This window comes from Narcine bancroftii, chromosome 10 (genome assembly GCF_036971445.1).
Source record: "Narcine bancroftii isolate sNarBan1 chromosome 10, sNarBan1.hap1, whole genome shotgun sequence".
In the NCBI taxonomy this organism is placed as follows: Eukaryota; Metazoa; Chordata; class Chondrichthyes; order Torpediniformes; family Narcinidae; genus Narcine; species Narcine bancroftii.
In genome coordinates this window covers 95,325,743-95,343,086 of record NC_091478.1, presented here as the reverse complement: position 1 = coordinate 95,343,086, position 17,344 = coordinate 95,325,743, and the positions used below count along the sequence as shown (strand labels likewise).

At 41.9% G+C, this 17,344-nt stretch overlaps 1 protein-coding gene across 3 annotated transcripts in view; it reads right to left on the bottom strand.

The window, feature by feature from the left end:
* The window catches only part of uba2 (ubiquitin-like modifier activating enzyme 2), a 35,351-nt gene extending 20,099 nt beyond the window's left edge, over nt 1–15,252 (bottom strand). Inside the window, exons 1-8 of one of the 3 annotated variants that reach the window (XM_069902008.1) lie at nt 15,235–15,252; nt 10,083–10,166; nt 9,226–9,296; nt 5,869–5,933; nt 5,211–5,311; nt 3,357–3,478; nt 1,521–1,588; nt 1,253–1,374 (exon numbers count right to left, since the gene is read on the bottom strand). In XM_069902008.1, the coding sequence (XP_069758109.1) occupies nt 1,253–1,374; nt 1,521–1,588; nt 3,357–3,478; nt 5,211–5,311; nt 5,869–5,933; nt 9,226–9,230 (483 nt within the window). In that variant the 5' untranslated portion in view covers nt 9,231–9,296; nt 10,083–10,166; nt 15,235–15,252. Of the gene's footprint in view, nt 1–1,252; nt 1,375–1,520; nt 1,589–3,356; nt 3,479–5,210; nt 5,312–5,868; nt 5,934–9,225; nt 9,297–10,082; nt 10,167–11,953; nt 12,123–14,957; nt 15,183–15,234 lie in introns of those variants that run through there. The other 2 variants (XM_069902006.1, XM_069902007.1) reach the window with 2 other exon arrangements.
* Nucleotides 15,253–17,344: the final 2,092 nt, after the last annotated feature.

The window sequence follows — 17,344 nt, the reverse complement described above, 5'->3', positions numbered from 1 at the left end:
AATCTGATCTTCTATTTTTCATTCGAAAGTAGATGACCTTGCACTTACCAACATTATATTCCATCCGACACTTTAACATTACCCGAGGTTTCAAAGAGCACTGCGTAAATGCATGCCTTTCCTCCCTGAGCCCAATGGCCAACTATGTGTGAGCCTACATTGGCTATTTGAGTCTCACACATTGTCTAGATATTCATAACTTCCTTTATGAATCAGCATTTAGAACCAGGCTGAAAAGAATTTTCTTGGCACAAGAGCAAACTGGTTGCTGAATGTGGATCTCCTGGTCTGCAAGGCATGCCAACACTGGTCTATGCAGGGTGGAAGCTATCACCAGCTGTGTTAGACACACAAGGTAGTGAGGAAATGTGGTGGTAATGGATGGATAATCGTTAGTTGCAGAAAGATGATTACCACAATTTAAACTTGGATGGTTACATCCTCTTTTTCAATGATAACTCGGCACTGAACAAAGACAAACCCAAGTTTGATTATTACAACTTAAGAACACTGCAGGCCATGTGTTCACCCACTGAGCTACAGCAGTACTTGGTATTTTGTTCTTCAATGTTATAAAAGTGTGCTCATAAGAACAAAAGGCTTTGCTTCTTTGCTCTGTTCTCCTCCCCATCCCCACAGCCCCTTGCTGGAGGTTTCTATGCCTGGAGCCTCAGAGATAGCAAATAGTCAACAAATGCAACACCCATGTATCAAAGTGGCAGAAGTTGAAGCTTTTCTCCTCATCAACACTTGCTACTTTTCCCCTTCTGATCTTAAGTTTGAATTGTGGTTACGTTAAATTAGAATTAGGAGTAGGACTGATGATAACAGCTTCATTCAATCATAGAATGGCTACAGCACAGACAGGCCTTGTAAGCAACTGTTCTGGTCCAGAGCTCCTTACTAATTGAACCCCAGTCATTCTCTCCAGGGTTATCACTCCCAGTTACAGGATCAAAGCTCCTGCTAGCCTTCTGCAGCACATCACACCATTGGACTTGCCTCAACAAGACTGATGAGTTGAGGCTCATGAAAAAATTGCTGAATATTAGGAGACATTTGGCCCCATAACCACTGGTATTCTTCACACCAAGTGTTTAGATTTCTATTCGGAACCTGGAGGTTCAGAGGCATAATCTGCCATTCCTGTGGTTGTAAGGTTACCCCAGGCCAAGGAACAAGTTGCATCGACTACACCTTCTCCTGAATGTTCACCAAGTAATGATGGTTGCAAGAATCTCAGTGACTATACCTTGTTGAATATTTTGACAGGATCATACCCAGTAGATCTAGCCCAGTCCTTTGTTGAAACACGTTTGATACCACCATCCTCATTGGAAGCGCCTGCCCTCGCAGCTGCATCTGACAACTCCCCTGCCAAAAACACAAACATATTTCAGGTGTCAGAAAGCCTTGAGTCAGCCTCAGGACTTGCTGCTAGCTAGGTCAACATCCCTTTGTGTAGGTTCGCTACAGGTTAATGTGGAGGAACTGTCATAGGGTTCTTGTCATGTACTTACAGGCAGCCTCTGGGTCAGCTGTGTCCGGCGATACTTCCTGGTCAGCATCTTCCTCTCCAAACAACTGGCTGAGGAAAGAACAGCAACCATCACCGTTTTAATCCAAAAGATTGCCTCCGATTTAGCCAAAACCACTCTGCTGCACCAAAACCTCAAACGCCCAAATTTCTTCCTGCTGTTAATGACCACACAACAAGAGACAGTTTGAAGGCCAGCTCCTCTGGGTTCAAGAACAGTTTCTTTCCAACCTCTATCAGGCTCTTAAACCTCCCCTTGTTGCACTAGTCAGGGATTGCTCAGACATCATAAAAGGATTGTTTTCACAATTGCTCAGACACTTTTTTTGTATTAGGATGATTGTGAATTTTTATTATCAATTTTCTTTTAAATTTATTGTCCCTTTTTAATCCAATTAAGTATACTATTGTTTTTAAAGTACCTGCCCAACTGCCACAAGTCAGAACTTCTATAAACTCATTATTATTGATGATCATACTTTTTCCCCAGGGTAGGACAATGTAAAATGAGAAGGCATAGAATTAAGGGGAAAGATTTAAAAGGGACCCTCCTCACAGAGGGTGGTGGGTCTATGGAAAGAGCTGTCAGAGGAAATGGTAGAAGCAGAGACAACTATAACATTCAAAAGACATTTGTACAGGTACATGGATAGGAAAGCAGGGGTGGCCAAACCACGGCTTGCGAGCCACATGCAGAAATATAATGGCTGAGACAGGAATTGTACGAGCTGGAGCTCACAACAGTAGTTTTAGTGGGAATGGCTTGCGATCGGGTGATTGTTGCAGCTCTCAAACGTCTGAAGTTTATCATATGTGGCTCCTACATTAAGCAAGTTTGACAACCTCTGGTTTAGAGGGATATGAGCCGAACACAGGCCAATGAAACTAATGTCATCAATGTGGGCGAGTTGTGCCAAAGAGCCTGTTTCCATGCTGTAAAACTCTCAGAACATTTATAGAATATCAAATACCAGAAGTGAGGTAATCAGGTGAGAGTAGATTGTTTGGAAGGATGGGTAGAGTTGATTAGCATGGGCACAGATTGGACATTTTGCATCTTAATGGCTCAAATATGTTTCCAGCATGAATCTTTGTCGATGAAATTTCTCACAGAAGCAAGAATGGGTTGGCTCTATCCGTTTACATCAATCTCAAGCCCCATTCAAACACGCAATCCTTTTCTTCCTTTAAGTGTGTGTACCAGGGAGTGGGCAAGGTTGATGACACTGCATGTAGTAAGTCATGGCTCTACAAGTCTGTGCCGTCCAATTTACACCCTATTAACCCTCATCCTGGTACGTTTTTGAAGGATGGGAGGAAACTGGAGCCCCAGGAGAAAACCCACGCAGACACGGGGAGAATGTACAAACTCCTTACAGACAGCGTGGGATTTGAACCCAGGTCCAGTCCCAATCGAATGCTAACCACTACACCAACTGTGCTGTCCTCAACTTAACTATTTAATTACTTAAAAGCAAATCACAATAATCTGTAGACACCATGGTTGAAGTAAAAACACAAAATTCTGGAGGAGCTCAGCAGGTCAGTGTCCTGGTTGTAGCAAATGTAAAAATATATAACTGACGTTTTGGGCTTGAGCCCTTCATCAAGGTATTATCTCATACCTTGATGAAGGGCTCAAGCTCGAAACATCAGTTATGTATTTTTATCTTTGCTACATAAAGGATACTGTTTGACCTGGTGAGCTTTTCCAGCATTTTGTGTTTATACTTAATATGTCTAAAACAAGCACAGTACCAAAGCATCAGAATGATTTGATATTATTTATTTATGCATTACACACACATCTGTTCCTTACTTGAATAAGTATTTTGCCCATACAATACAGTGGATAGGCTCTGAAGGAGTATTTCGGATTGTGCATCCGGGGAATGTTTTCTGTGTTGGTTTAGGCTGGCACTCGTAGCATTCTGTAACTCCCTGCAAAAAAGGCAATTAATGAGAGTTTTAATTTCAGAAATATTGGGCAGATTCCAATGCTCGCTGAACTTGCCTCCACTGTTATTTGAGAGTAACGGGACTAGGTGAAAAATTGGCTTGGCACAGACTAGAAGGGCCAAAGAGGCCTCTTTCCATACTGTAATGTTCTATGGTTCTAAAGAAAACTGGTGAAAAGCAACTGCTAGGGGAAAAGAAATGTGAGTGAGATTCTTAGAAATGAGGATGTTCACTGCAAAGCTATTTGTTGCAACACAATTTTTCAGTAAATTAATTTTCAGAGAATTGCTCATGGTTGAGAGTAGTGTCGGGTTGTATCCCAGAATGGGTCATTGAGAACGTCCACGCTAAACTTAAACTGCTTACTTGAAAGCTTGCATTCGATTTAGCCAATCTTAACAAATTACCTGCCCACGTGTCTGTGACGAACATGATGCTCAAATCAAATCAAAACTCCGTTTCTTGAACTTGGTAGATCTCCATCCATTCCCTTCCTATTCATGGATCTAGAAGCCTCTTAAACACTACTGCTTCCACCACTACCCCTGGCAGCCCATTCCAGGCCCCAATCATTTTGTAAAATACTTGCCACATACATCTCCTTTAAACTATCCCCCCTTCATCTCAATCACATGTCCTCTAATGTAGGATACTTTTTAAAGATTCAGTCTTAATTACTCATGATTTTATAAGTCTATAAGGTCTCCCCTTAGCCTCTGATGCTCCATAACTCATAACCGCTAAATCAGGCAACAACCTGGTAAAACTCTTCTGCACTCTTTCCAAGCCTCCATATTCTTCCTGTAATAGGGCAACCTGAATTGCACACAGTATTTCAAGGGTGGCCTAACCAAAGTTTTATATTGCCGCAACATGACCTCCTTGCTTTTATATTCAATACCCTGCCAAATGAATCCAAATATACCATATGGCTTCTTTATATACATGGCCACTTTCAATGAGCTCCAGACCTGGATGCTCAGATGCCCTTGCACATCAAAGCTTTTAAGAGCCCTGCCATTAACTGTAAACACCATTCTTACGTTTGACCTCCAAAGTTCAACACCTTACTTATCCAAATTAAACTACACCTGCCAACTGTGCCCTTATCTGTAACATATAAATCTTGTTTATCCTCTATACTGTCCACAACTCCACCAATCTTGGTGTCATCTGCAAACCCACCCACCTCCATTGATCCCTGCGGACCATCCACGGTCACAAACCTCCAGACCAAAAAACAGCCTTCTACCATTACCCTCTGTCTTCTCTGGGCCATTCAATCCACTATATATGTCATCATCTCACCATGGATCCAATGCATCTGCACCTTCTCTATCAGCCTACCATGAGGTATCTTGTCTAACACCTTACTAGTAAGTCAGTGTAGACATCGTCCACTGCCCTACCCTCATCAACCACCTCTGTTACTTCTTCAATTTGGTACATGAATCCTGGACCATTTTCAATTAAATGCTACTGGTTACCACCATGCGACACCTGCTAGAAAGATGTAGGCCAAAATCGCCAAATATCAAACATACCAGGCCTGACCTATACCATCAAATACTCAGCTAATACGCAGGTGAGCAGCTCTCAAATAGTGAAGTAATGAGTGAGCCATTACTCAAAGCGCTCATCTTTTCCGCAAGCGAGATGGTGGAGTTTTTGGACTGAAATACTGCTGGTCACAAAATCCAAATAACATTCATACCTTTTTGATGACAGTGACTTGACCAAGATAACCTGCAGTCCCACTCTCTATAAGAGGAATGTCAGCAGCCAAACACATTCTATTCACGTGGTTACGGGCAGCTGAAGAAAAAATATTGAAACAGCATAAGCAACATTAAGGATCTGCAAACAACCCTGAAACCAACTGCTCTGTCCATATTTCCTGAAAACAGAGGAGACTGACAATCAACTACATTCTGGCCCATTCCCCCACTAATTTCCCATGTACAGTATTCACCCCACATTTGTATGAACTCCCTCCAGATTCACTCCACATTTGTATGAACTCCCTCCAGATTCACTCCACATTTGTATGAACTCCCTCCAGATTCACTCCACATTTGTATGAACTCCCTCCAGATTTACCCCACATTTGTATGAACTCCCTCCAGATTTACACCAGATTCACCCCACATTTGTATGAATTCCCTCCAGATTCACCCATTTGTATGAGGCTAAGGCACTGGATATATTTCAAGCAGAGGTTGACAGATTCTTGATCAGTTAAGGCATCAAAGGTTATGGAGAGAAGGAAGGAGAATGGAATTGAAAGGAAAAACACATCAGCCATGATTTGAATGGGAGAACAGACTTGAGTTAGGTCTTATAAATCTTACCCAAGCCCCAGAGATCCTTACCCCTGTTATCCAGAGCATTCATCACAAGCGTAAACTGCCTGAAGAATTCCACATTATAATCTGGGCTGCAAAAAAAAAAGCAAATTCTTTCTTAAATTGATTAACATGAAGAGCGCAATCACACAACGTTCATCCACGTTCTTTCTCATTAAATTTTGTTATCTCGCTCAATAATTCTCATCCTTTTGAATGCTACTCCTGCAGCTCAGCAGTGGCAAAAGTGATGAATGGAGGGAATTAACTCATCAATCAGGTGAGGGGGTAAAACTGATTTCTTTGTGCAACAATCAAAGGTGTAAGATCTCCAAGTTTTGAATCCAGAAATTGTGAAATTGTTGAGATTAATAATTGGTTAAATCATTTGTCTAAATGTAATAATTTCTACGATTCAATGGACTCTGAAGGTCTTCCCAAGAGGACAAGATTTGCGCAGTTTGTTCAACTGGGATCCATTTAAATTTGGAAAATATAATCTGTCCATATTTAGTGAAACAAAATTAAGTCTGCAGACGCTGTGATGGTAGTTAATACATGAAAGTGCTGGAGAAACTCAGCAGGACCCGCAGCATCCATAGGAGGCAAAGATACTCAAAAGTGCAGGCAGCTATTTTGTTCCACTGACCTAGAGTTTCTCTAGCATTTTTGAGTATCAATATTTGCCCATATTTCTCAGTTTTAATTTAGACTCCTGAACTACTCTGATTACACTCTAAACGTTGAAAGAGAAATGAGGCCTGACGTTGCTGGTATTTTCCATTTTTTAAAAATTTCACAATCCAAATTGATTGCTCATACCCAGTTGACTTTTGGAATGGTGCTACAAGTGGTAGAATATCCACAGTGGGTATCCAACATCTCCGAGGATCTGTCCTGGAGTCTCCACGTTAATGCAATCACAAAGAAGGCTTGCCAGCAGCTATACTTTGAGAGGTGTCTGAGACGGGTCGGTATGTCACCAAAGACTCTCGTAAATTTCTACAGATGTACCACGGAGATCATTCTGGCTGATTGCGTGACTGCCTGATATTGCCAACTCTCAAGACAAGAATAAACTTCAGAGGGTTGTTAACTCAGCCTGCAACATCACAGACACCAGACTTCTCTCCATCGAGGACATCTACATGAGGCGGTGTCTTAAAAAAGCAGCCTCTATCCTTAAAAACCCTCACCACCCAGGCCATGCCCCCTTCACTCTGTTACCATCGGGGAAAAGGTACAAGAGCCTAAAGGCAAACACTCAGCAGCACAAGGACAGCTTCTTCCCTGCTGCCATCAGATTCCTGAATAATCAATGAACAAAAGATAATGCCTTAATTTTCATGCATAATAATTATTATTTTATTTTTATAGTAATGTCATAAGATGCATGTTTACACCATGATGCTGCCACAAAACACCGAATTTCATGACTTCTTCATGACAATAAATCCTGATTCTGGTTCTGAATTACCTGACGAGCAGCCTGAGATCTGCATCATTAATGCAGATACACGAGTTTGAATCCCAACTCAGCAGCTGTTAAAAATTCAAGTTATTAAATGGAACAGGGAAGTAATTAGTATAATGCCAGCAACCCAAGTTCAAATTCACTGCTTCTGTTTGCATGTTCTCCCCATGACCGCGTGGGTTTCCCCCCACGATCCAAAAGTTGTATGGGGTTTGTAGGTTAATGGGAGTAATTGGGCAGAGTGGGTCCCTGGGCCGGAAGCTCTGTCTGGTGTATCTCTAAATTATTAAATCGAGAATTAAAAGGAAAAAGCTAGTCTCAGTTAACAGTAAATGTGGAACTACTGGACTGTTATCACTCAATTCCTTCAAGGGAGGAAATCTACCATCTTCATCCAATCAGTCCTTTGTACGATTCCTGGCCCACAAATACGTTGGAGCAATTCAGGACGGGCAATAAATGCTGACACTGCCAATACCCACATCCCATGAACAAATCAAAGATTGTTGTGAGCTGCCTTCTTACACTGCTGCAATCCATCTGATGAAGGGATTCTCCCACAAGGTAAATGGGAAGTATTTTCACGAGGCTGGAATCACAAAATGTTAATGGGTTCTAGAGTAGCATGGGAAATCAATCAGTTATAGCACCTACTCCATAAATCTACAGCAATCACAGGCTGGGCAAATCAATAACTGGGTCAATGTATTCCAGACTGAGGAAGGGCAAAGCAACAGCCATTGAATTCAGAAATGCATCCAAGGAAGATTCGAGCATAAAATCTTAGGCAATAATTAAGAGTGCTGCCCTATCTGGGGTGCCTTATTTCAGACAAGCCATTCTTACAGATGGAATTCTCCCCAGGGTCTAGGACAATATTTAGTTTTTGACCAATACTTCCAAAAACCAGATTATCTGTTTCTTACTACAGTAAAACCCTAAGTATCTGGCACCTATGGGGATTGGTAGATGCCAGATAAGTGAATTTGCTGGTTGCTTCAGATTGAGTTTTGTGTGGATTGGCAAGCTGATCACTGTGGGGGGGTGGGGGGCGCAATTTTAAACTTTTTGAGTTTTTTACCTATTGGCTGCTGGTTGTTACTTAAATACCGGATAATGGGGATTTTACTGTATATTATTGTAGAAGGAGTCTACTTGCTACAATAGACACTTGATTGTAAAACATCCCTTTGACTATAAGTTTTGGGATGTAATGAAGGTTGCAAAATACATGATCAGTGAGACAGCAAGAACAGCTAATCTGATCTAGGAGAGAAGCACTAGGATACCACAGTCCAAGGCATAGTCCCAGCCATTTCCCAGATAGTTCAGGAGTCTAATTGTCACTTGAAAACAAATGATTCTAATTAAAACACACAGGTCAGGCAGCATCTGTTGAGAGAAAAAACAAGTTATTTTCTCTCTTTCCCAGCATTGATGAATGGTCATGGACCTGAAACGTTGATTCTCTTGCCTCTCATAAATCCTGTGCTGACCTATTGTTTCAGATTTACAGCATTGGCAGTTTTTATGGATGATTTTCATAACCAAGTTGCGAACACCTGAGTTACAGACACTGTTTTATTCGGACAACCTCTCATGTGGTTAAATATAAAAATCATATTTTATATTTTAAATCATAATATAAAACATATGTTCATCCCTACAAAAAAAAATAATTTCCAAGTTTAGTAATGGCTCTTTCTTATCAGCCCCAATAGTTTTTGATGTGATTCATTACAAGACCACATCAAGCAACTTTTGTGTATTGACCAACTTACGGACATGCATCAGTGTAAACGGAACCTGTTCACTACCCAGGGAGAGCCAACATGAATCTCACTGTTGAGCAGAGAATCCTGGGTTACTCAGAAAAATAAAACTTACTTCATAATAAAAATAAAACTTACTTCATAATACTGTCATGATAAGCAGTAATCTTAGCCTCGGGACAGAACTGTAGGGCACTCTCCTTCGCCACCTGCAGAACAAATAAAGAACAGTCAAAAAGAACACCATGCATTCACACCCAAGCTATTGACTGATGTGCCAAAGATCAAATATTCTTCACAGAACAAGCCATTCAGTCCAACTGCTTGGCTCACATACTACATGTGTTCTCCTCTCCCATTTGCCTCACCAGAGCTTTTCACAGTCACTAATACGCTTCATCTCTCACATGCTTGTCTGAGTTCTCTTAGGACCACTTAATACTTTCCAACTGATCACCAAGTTAAAAAAAAAAATTGTTTCTCCATTGGAGAAATCCAAATTCTGGGTTATGGATTCTCTGGGTTGAAAACATTCTTTCAGTTACCTTTTTGCACATCATATATGGTTTATTTTAAAAAAAACCCTCAATGTTGAATCTTTCCTGCTAATTAAATGAGCAAATAAATTGCACAATCTTCAGAATCAGGATTTACTGTCACGAACATGAACTGATGCAAAGCAACAAATTTTGCGACATGTTCGTGACAGTAAATTCTGATTCTGAAGATTGTGCAATTTATTTATTAAGTGCAAATTATTTTATTTTTAAAAAATGAGAGCAAAAATAGAAAGTGTGGTAGTATTCTGTGGTTCATTGTCCATTTAGAAATCTGATGGCAGAGGGGAAGGAGCTGTTTTTGTACTGTTGTGTAATTGGAGAAATGCAGATATAGGATGGGCTACTTGAGCTTCTCATAATCTTACTGCCTTCAATCAGATCTGCCAAATAACAAATCACTTCGTAGAGGGGTGACAATGAAAAGTTAAATTATACCTGAGCTTTTGACTTTCCAACATGCTTCTTTTGGAACAGAAATTGCCGGTTCAGGTTGCTGACGTCAATTGTATCCAAATCAACCTAGAAACAACATTTCATCAGTTCCTGAGAGAGAAAATAGAATTTACCACACAGGTCATTCTGTCCATCCACAGTCAGTCACACAGCACAGAAACAAGCCCTTCAGCCACCACATCCATTCACATCATCGAGTACAGGGTGGTGTCAGTCTGGCAGTACATGAGACCATGGACAGATATATCGGCAAGGGAAAGAATGGAGAATTGAAACGAGTGGCCACTATTGTGGCAGACAGAGCCGAAGTGTCTGTCCATGGTCTCATGCACTGCCAGACTGAGACCACCCATAAATTGAAGGAACAACACCTAATCTTCCAACTGGGCACCCTCCAACCAGATGGCATTAATATTGACTTCTTTGGCTTTTGTTAAAGACCCACCCCCTTGTTTCTCCTATTGTCTCTCCATTCCCTATCTCCTTTTGCACAGACATGATAAATTCTACCTTGTCCCTTATCACATCCAATTAACATCTTTTGTTGGTCTGGATTCCTCCCCCATTGTTTGAATTCTGAGACTTTCTGATGTATCTTCCTTCCTTTTCTAATTTTTCTTTGAAGAAGGGCTCAGGCCCGAAACATTGGTAATATATCTTTGTCTCCTACAAATGCTGAATAGACCAGCTAAGTTCCTCCAGCATTTCAGTGTTTTTAAATATAAAAACAAGCAACCTGCCACCATCACCTATGCTACCTGCTCCTAACTTTGGATCCAATTTGTCAACTTGCCCTGGATCCCATGGGTTCTATACTTTGGACCAGTCTCCCATGTGGGACATTATCAAAGGCCTTCATGAAACAATGTACTTGACATCAACCACATCACCTTCATCAAAATCCATTGTTATATCTTCAAACAATTCAATCCTAATGGTCAAGTGGGATCTCCTCCTGACAAAGCTGCTCTAACTCCATAGGCACTTTTACACAACAGCCGAAGAGCAGAAATTTTCTGCTCTGGTGGTAGTGTAAAAATGTCGAGATGGAATTTATTATGTATATTCGATCCCATAATTTTTCCAATGGGACCCCTACTCATTTTTTACGGTGCAGCTGCAGTGTAAAATGACCGCTGCCACTCCATAAAAAGCAGACCTGTTGAATAAGACATTCCCCCTCCGACAAACTCTGTAACACAGGAAGTCTGTGCAAAAGTGCCCCTGTGTAAATGACCACATTGGGACACACGAGAGGTAAGTAGGCTAATTTTTTTCAGAATAATTTCAAAGTTTCTGTGTAAAAATGTCATTTGTTTAATCCCTGTCTAGGTTCAGAAAACTCCTGTCTATCAAAGTCTCTAATGAGAGACTCAAAAGTCTGGCTTTCCCCGCTGTCTTTCTTGAATAATGGGACCTCATATATTGTCTACCAGTCATGGCCAGTAAAACTGTAAATATCGGTCACGGCCCCAGCAATTTTCCTCCCTTGCCTCTCACAGTAAGCTGAAATACATCTCTTAATGTTGTTCACCTCCATGCCTGATAACACACAGAATACATCCATCCCCCTTGTTCCAACATTTCATTATCTCCCTGCCCCACAATTCTTCAATTATAATGTGCTTCTTAGTGAACACAAATGAGAAATATTCATTTACAAATGCTGAAAGAGGTATTGAAAATGACATGGGCTTTGATAAGTCAAGATAAACAATTTCCACTGACTGGTAATTCACTAATTAGAGGATATAAATTTCACCATCATCAAAAGTCTAACTTAGGCAGAAACTACACAGTGAATGGCAGAGTGTTGTAGAGCAGAAGGATCTAGAAGTACAATTACATAGTACCTTGAAAGTGGCGTCACAGGTAGAGAGAGTGGTCAAGGCTTTTGGCACATTGGCCTTCATCAGTCAGTGTTGCATATAGAAGTTGGGAGATCATGTTGCAGTTGTATAAGATGTTGGCAAGGCCCCATTTGGAGTACTGAGTTCAGTTTTGGTCACTGTGCTACAGGAAAGATAGTCAAGCTCAAAAGGGTGTAGAGATTTATGACAATGTTGCCAAGCAGTGGCCTGAACTCTAGGGAGAGGTTGAGCAGGCTAGGGCTTTATTCCTTGGAGCGTAGTAAGATGAGGAGTACACAAAATCATGAGAGGAATGGATCGGTAAATATGGAGTCTTTTGCCCAGAGTATAATCAAAGGACATAGGTTTAAGAAAAGGGGGAAAGAGGCTGTTGGGGGAAAGAGGGTGTTGAGGTACAGAACAGGCTGCTGGAGGAAGTGGTTGAAGCAAGTACTATTGCAATGTTTAAGAAATATTTGAATGGATATATGGATAGGATGGGTTGAGAGTAATATGGATCCTAACGCAAGCAAGTGGGCTTAAAGTGGGTGGGCTATTTTGTGGGCAAATTAGGCCGAAGGGCCTGTTTCTACGCTGAATAACTCGAAGGCAAAATGGAACACGCGTTTACGTGTGATTTTTAAGAGTCTACATTATCCTCATTCTATAGCATTTCCTAAAATTACTTTCAGCAGATATGGTACAGTCAACTCCAACTGTATTTGATAAAACACAATGCTTTCTTTGATTCTTCCTCTGTTTCATTTTAACAATTCAGGTTGCTGCCATTTGGTCTATGCTAGTTCTGTGAGAAATCCCATCAATCAATTCACCAAAGAACAGCACAGTTCTTTCAGCCCATCTAGTCCATGTAAATTATTTTTCCACTTTGCCACAATGACCTGGTCCTGTACCATATTGCTCCCATCGACGTATCCATCCAAATTTCCCTTAAATGTTACAATTGAACCTGAATCCACCACTTCCACTGGCAGCTTGTTCCACAGTCTCACCATACCAAGTGAAGAAATTCCCCCTAAACCATTGCATCTTTCACCCTAAACTCACGTCCTCTATTTCTTCTCTCACTCAACTGCATGAAAAAATGCCTGCTTGTGTTTACTCTATCTATACTTAACATAATTTTGTATAACTGTCAAATCTCCCCTCCTTCTCCAACACTCCAGGGAATGAAATCCTAACCTATTCAACCTTTCCTGCTCAAGTCCTTGCAATATCTTTGTAAATTTCCTCTTTCAATCTTATTGATACCAACTTATTCTCTCACATGATGATCAATTGGCCCCAAATAGCCAACCACGTACCTATCTACTCGAGGAATAAATTACAGGGTCAATTAACCTACGAACAGTCTCTTTGGAATGTAAGTGGAAACTAATGAACAGTGATTCTTGAGATCAGTAGAGTGGTGAAGCTGCGAGACAGCTGGATTCGTGTCATCCTGTGCTGCTTCTTCCATGGGATATTTCATGGGTAAAAGATTCCATATTCACCATACTCTTGTACAATCTTCACTTGCCCTGCAACACCAGAGGCAGGCGACACAAGGACAGACTTTCCTCTTGTTGATCAGTTATCAGGCTCTTGAACCTCATCACCTCAGAGTAAAATTACTTCAAGATCAAAGATCTGCCTGCATTATTATATACGAACTGTATTTCTTATTTATTTTGCCTCCTTCCATTTGTACTTTTTCCCCCCCTCGTGTTGTGTGTAATATACCGAGGAAGTTACAGCAAGTAAGAACTTGACTCCATACAAGATATGTGACAATAAACTTCATTCATTAAATTCCAAGTATTTAAATACTTGGAACTTAAACTTTGTTTTCCCCACCCCCCCGAACTCTGGTTGTTTGTGTAGTAATTTAACCACTGTGTTCCACACTCTTTGCTTCTCAGGAGAATCTTCACGTTCCAAATTTAATTAGTCCATCATGCTACAACACTGAGCACATGGCTAAATCCAAAATCACTGCACACATCTGAAGACATCAGTAAGAAAAATTGAGAAGCTGCCTGTTGTGGTTCAGTGGATTCAAATCAATATTCATTCTATTCATGCCTCTGCAGAAATGGCATCCTCCAGATGAGACATTTGAGCCAAAGCATTAATGTTCTCTCAGTCCCACTGCACCAGGAATGATTTGCTTTCTGGGCAGTTACTGTGTGTTGGCCAAACACACCAGTTGTCACAGGAGCTTGACAAGGAGTTCCACGATGACTGGAGACCAGAACTTGCATTGTGCAAAGGTACTTAACACTGGCCACACTTCCCTCCTCTGCCATCGCAAGCCAGATACCTCCTCTTACTGCCTGCCTCAGCCTCCCTTTCAACACATCCTGAAACCCAGCCCGCTCCCCATTCCTTTTCTTTTTGAGTTGCTCCATGATATGAAGTTTATGGAATTACAGCCACTACTTGGAAGAGTAAAGGAGATTGGTGTTGGTCATATGAATGTTTTTTTTACTGTAACCAGCTTTTCCAGACATCCTGCTGCCTTATATTGCTGTGGTGTTTGGGACGATCATTCTTAGCAGGAGATCTCACATTTCTACACGAATTACCCCACTCACTTACACAGCCAGCCTCCTCCCACCTTAAGCTATCAGCGTTAGGTCACTAACCAGCCATCCCATTCCCAGCAAAGATAAATCTCTACTTCCATCCTACACATCCTGCTCCCAGCTCTCTCCCCAACTCTTCTGCATCAGCCAAGTCACCAACATCCCCTCTCCTCCAACAGGGAACCATTCTAATATCCAAAGGACAGATCGCACCCAAACACCAGGACCCGAGAGCGGGACCGTCCACCGGCCCCTGGACCGGGCATTCCTCCTCAGTGACTCCTGATGCTCCCCGATTCCACAACCGCCCTTTGAGTCCGCCGCCCGGCTGCCCACTCACGCCCACCCCAAGCTGGTGGTGAGGCCCAGGCCCCAGAACCCAGCTGCGTCTCGTCCCGGCCTTTCCCTCGCTTCCTCACCACCTCGATGTCCCTGAAGCCGGCCAGCACCAGGTTTTTTAGGAGTTCGCAGCCGATGCCGCCGGCGCCTACAACCAGCAGTCGACACCGGGACAACCGTTCAGCCAGAGCGCGGGAGACTGGGCCGACCAACGCCATGTTCCACAGCCAAAGGCCCAGATGTGGGCAGCGTTCACCGGGAAAAGCCAAGCGCTGTCTCCCCCGGCACCGCCTCCTACTGGCAGCTGTGGACACACACACACACACACTGCGCCTCCTACTGACAGCGTGACCCGACCTCCACAAACTGCGCCTCCTACTGACAGCGTGACCCGACCTCCACAAACTGCGCCTCCTACTGACAGCGTGACCCGACCTCCACAGACGGTGCCTCCTACTGACAGCGTGACCCGACCTCCACAAACGGCGCCTCCTACTGACAGCGTGACCCGACCTCCACAGACGGTGCCTCCTACTGACAGCGTGACCCGACCTCCACAAACTGCGCCTCCTACTGACAGCGTGACCCGACCTCCACAGACTGTGCCTCCCACTGACAGCGTGACCCGACCTCCACCCACTGGCAGTGATACCGGGAGCTCCACACACCGTAACTCCTGCTGGCGGTTCCATCCCCCTCGCCCCACCTGCCGCGACCGCCTCCTCCCACCTTGAGCAACTGGCCCATTTGATAAATATCTCAAGTATAATCTTTCTCACGGCCTCCTCCCACACCTTAATGAAGGGCTCAAGCCATACATTGGTGATGTATCTTTACCTTTGCTACATAAAGGCACTGTTTGACCTGCTGAGTCTCTCTAGCATTTGTGTTTTTAATATTGTGTTATAAATACTGACAAAATTAGTATGACAAACACTATAAATATTAATTGGTTCAATATATTTTTTTTACATCAATTATACCTCATGCCACAGAAATGAAATAGTTTGAAGTCAGATTTATCAGACTAGTGTTTTAGATGTACTCAGGAGATAGGTACATTTATACATTCTGCTCATCCTGTCCTAAAGTGAGAACTTTTGGATAAATTTGGCAATTTTTTTTTAAACAACAAGTTGCAGGAATTAAATTTTCCACAAAACCCAATGTTATTTTTACTAGGTAATATTGTAAGGATGACCAAAATTGAAATTACCCATATACCAAAAAGAATTTGTAAAGATTTAATTGGCAGTAGCAAGAAAATGTGTAACAGTAACATGGAAATCGGACTCTCGTTTAGGTATGGAATACAAAAATACATAGTTGCATTCCTCTCGAGATTACTTATAATCTGAGAAATAAAACTGATGTATTTTTGAAAAATTGGTGCCTGTATTTAAATTGGGGGAATTAATTTATAGATGTTATCCCTACTTTGAGGATCTCGTTAACCTCCTTAGAATTAAGACATAAATGGTCAGAGCTGTGTGGTGAGAGGTATTTTCTGGTAATCGGGTTTCTTTTCTTGCTTTTTACTTTTCTCATTTATTTTCTTTCATGCTTTTTCTAGGAGGGAGATTTGTTAAGGGGGAGGGAAGGGGTTTTATACCATCATGTATTAATGGACTCAACACTAATATTTGATTATTATATTTTATATTTGGCCATGATTATATGTATGGATAAAAAAAAATTTCAAAAAATATCTTTTTTTTATCTTAACCCATCCATATTGGGTGCAAGGCATTTGTCACGGATGATTATAAGCTCAGGTTTGCATTCTCCTTGCTCATCCCGAATCTACCTCCAGTAAAACTCCAATGAACTATATGTATTTGGAAATCCCAATCTTTCAGGGTAAAGTTTACCCTCTATCCTTTCCACTCACTGGAGTCCCAGTATTCATGCTCCATCCTAGTCCCATCCACCTCAGCTCTGATTTGTATACTGTTGTTCCACTCTACGACATTGAGCTCACTTATTGTGCCAGTGGATTTGGACAATTTTGTATTGGCTGCATTTCTTCAAGTCTGTCTATTCCACCTCAGAAGCATACCTCTATTGTCTGACAGCCCTGTGATACAGGTTGAAAGAGCCACGTTGTTTTGTAGATGTTAAGGGCACAGTCGATCCTCTTCTACAGTTCAGTGAATGTCACTGAGGGCCACTAACAGTATACTACTACAAGCCTGCTCTGCACACTGCCGGTCAACTGGGTAACGTTGATCCCACTTGATTAGTTCCATTCCAGCAAGAAGTATTTGGAAGTGAGAGTGATGTTGCATCCAGAAAGGATGAGAAACTATTTGGAATATTTCTGCAATAATCTCTTTCTGATCTTAATCACTCAGTCATCAGATGCAATGCTTGCAGCTGCTGAGGCTCAGAGCTCTGGAATTCTCTGCTTGACCTTCGCACCCATCCTTTAAGGTAATCGTTACAAAGTACTGGAGGCACAGTCTAG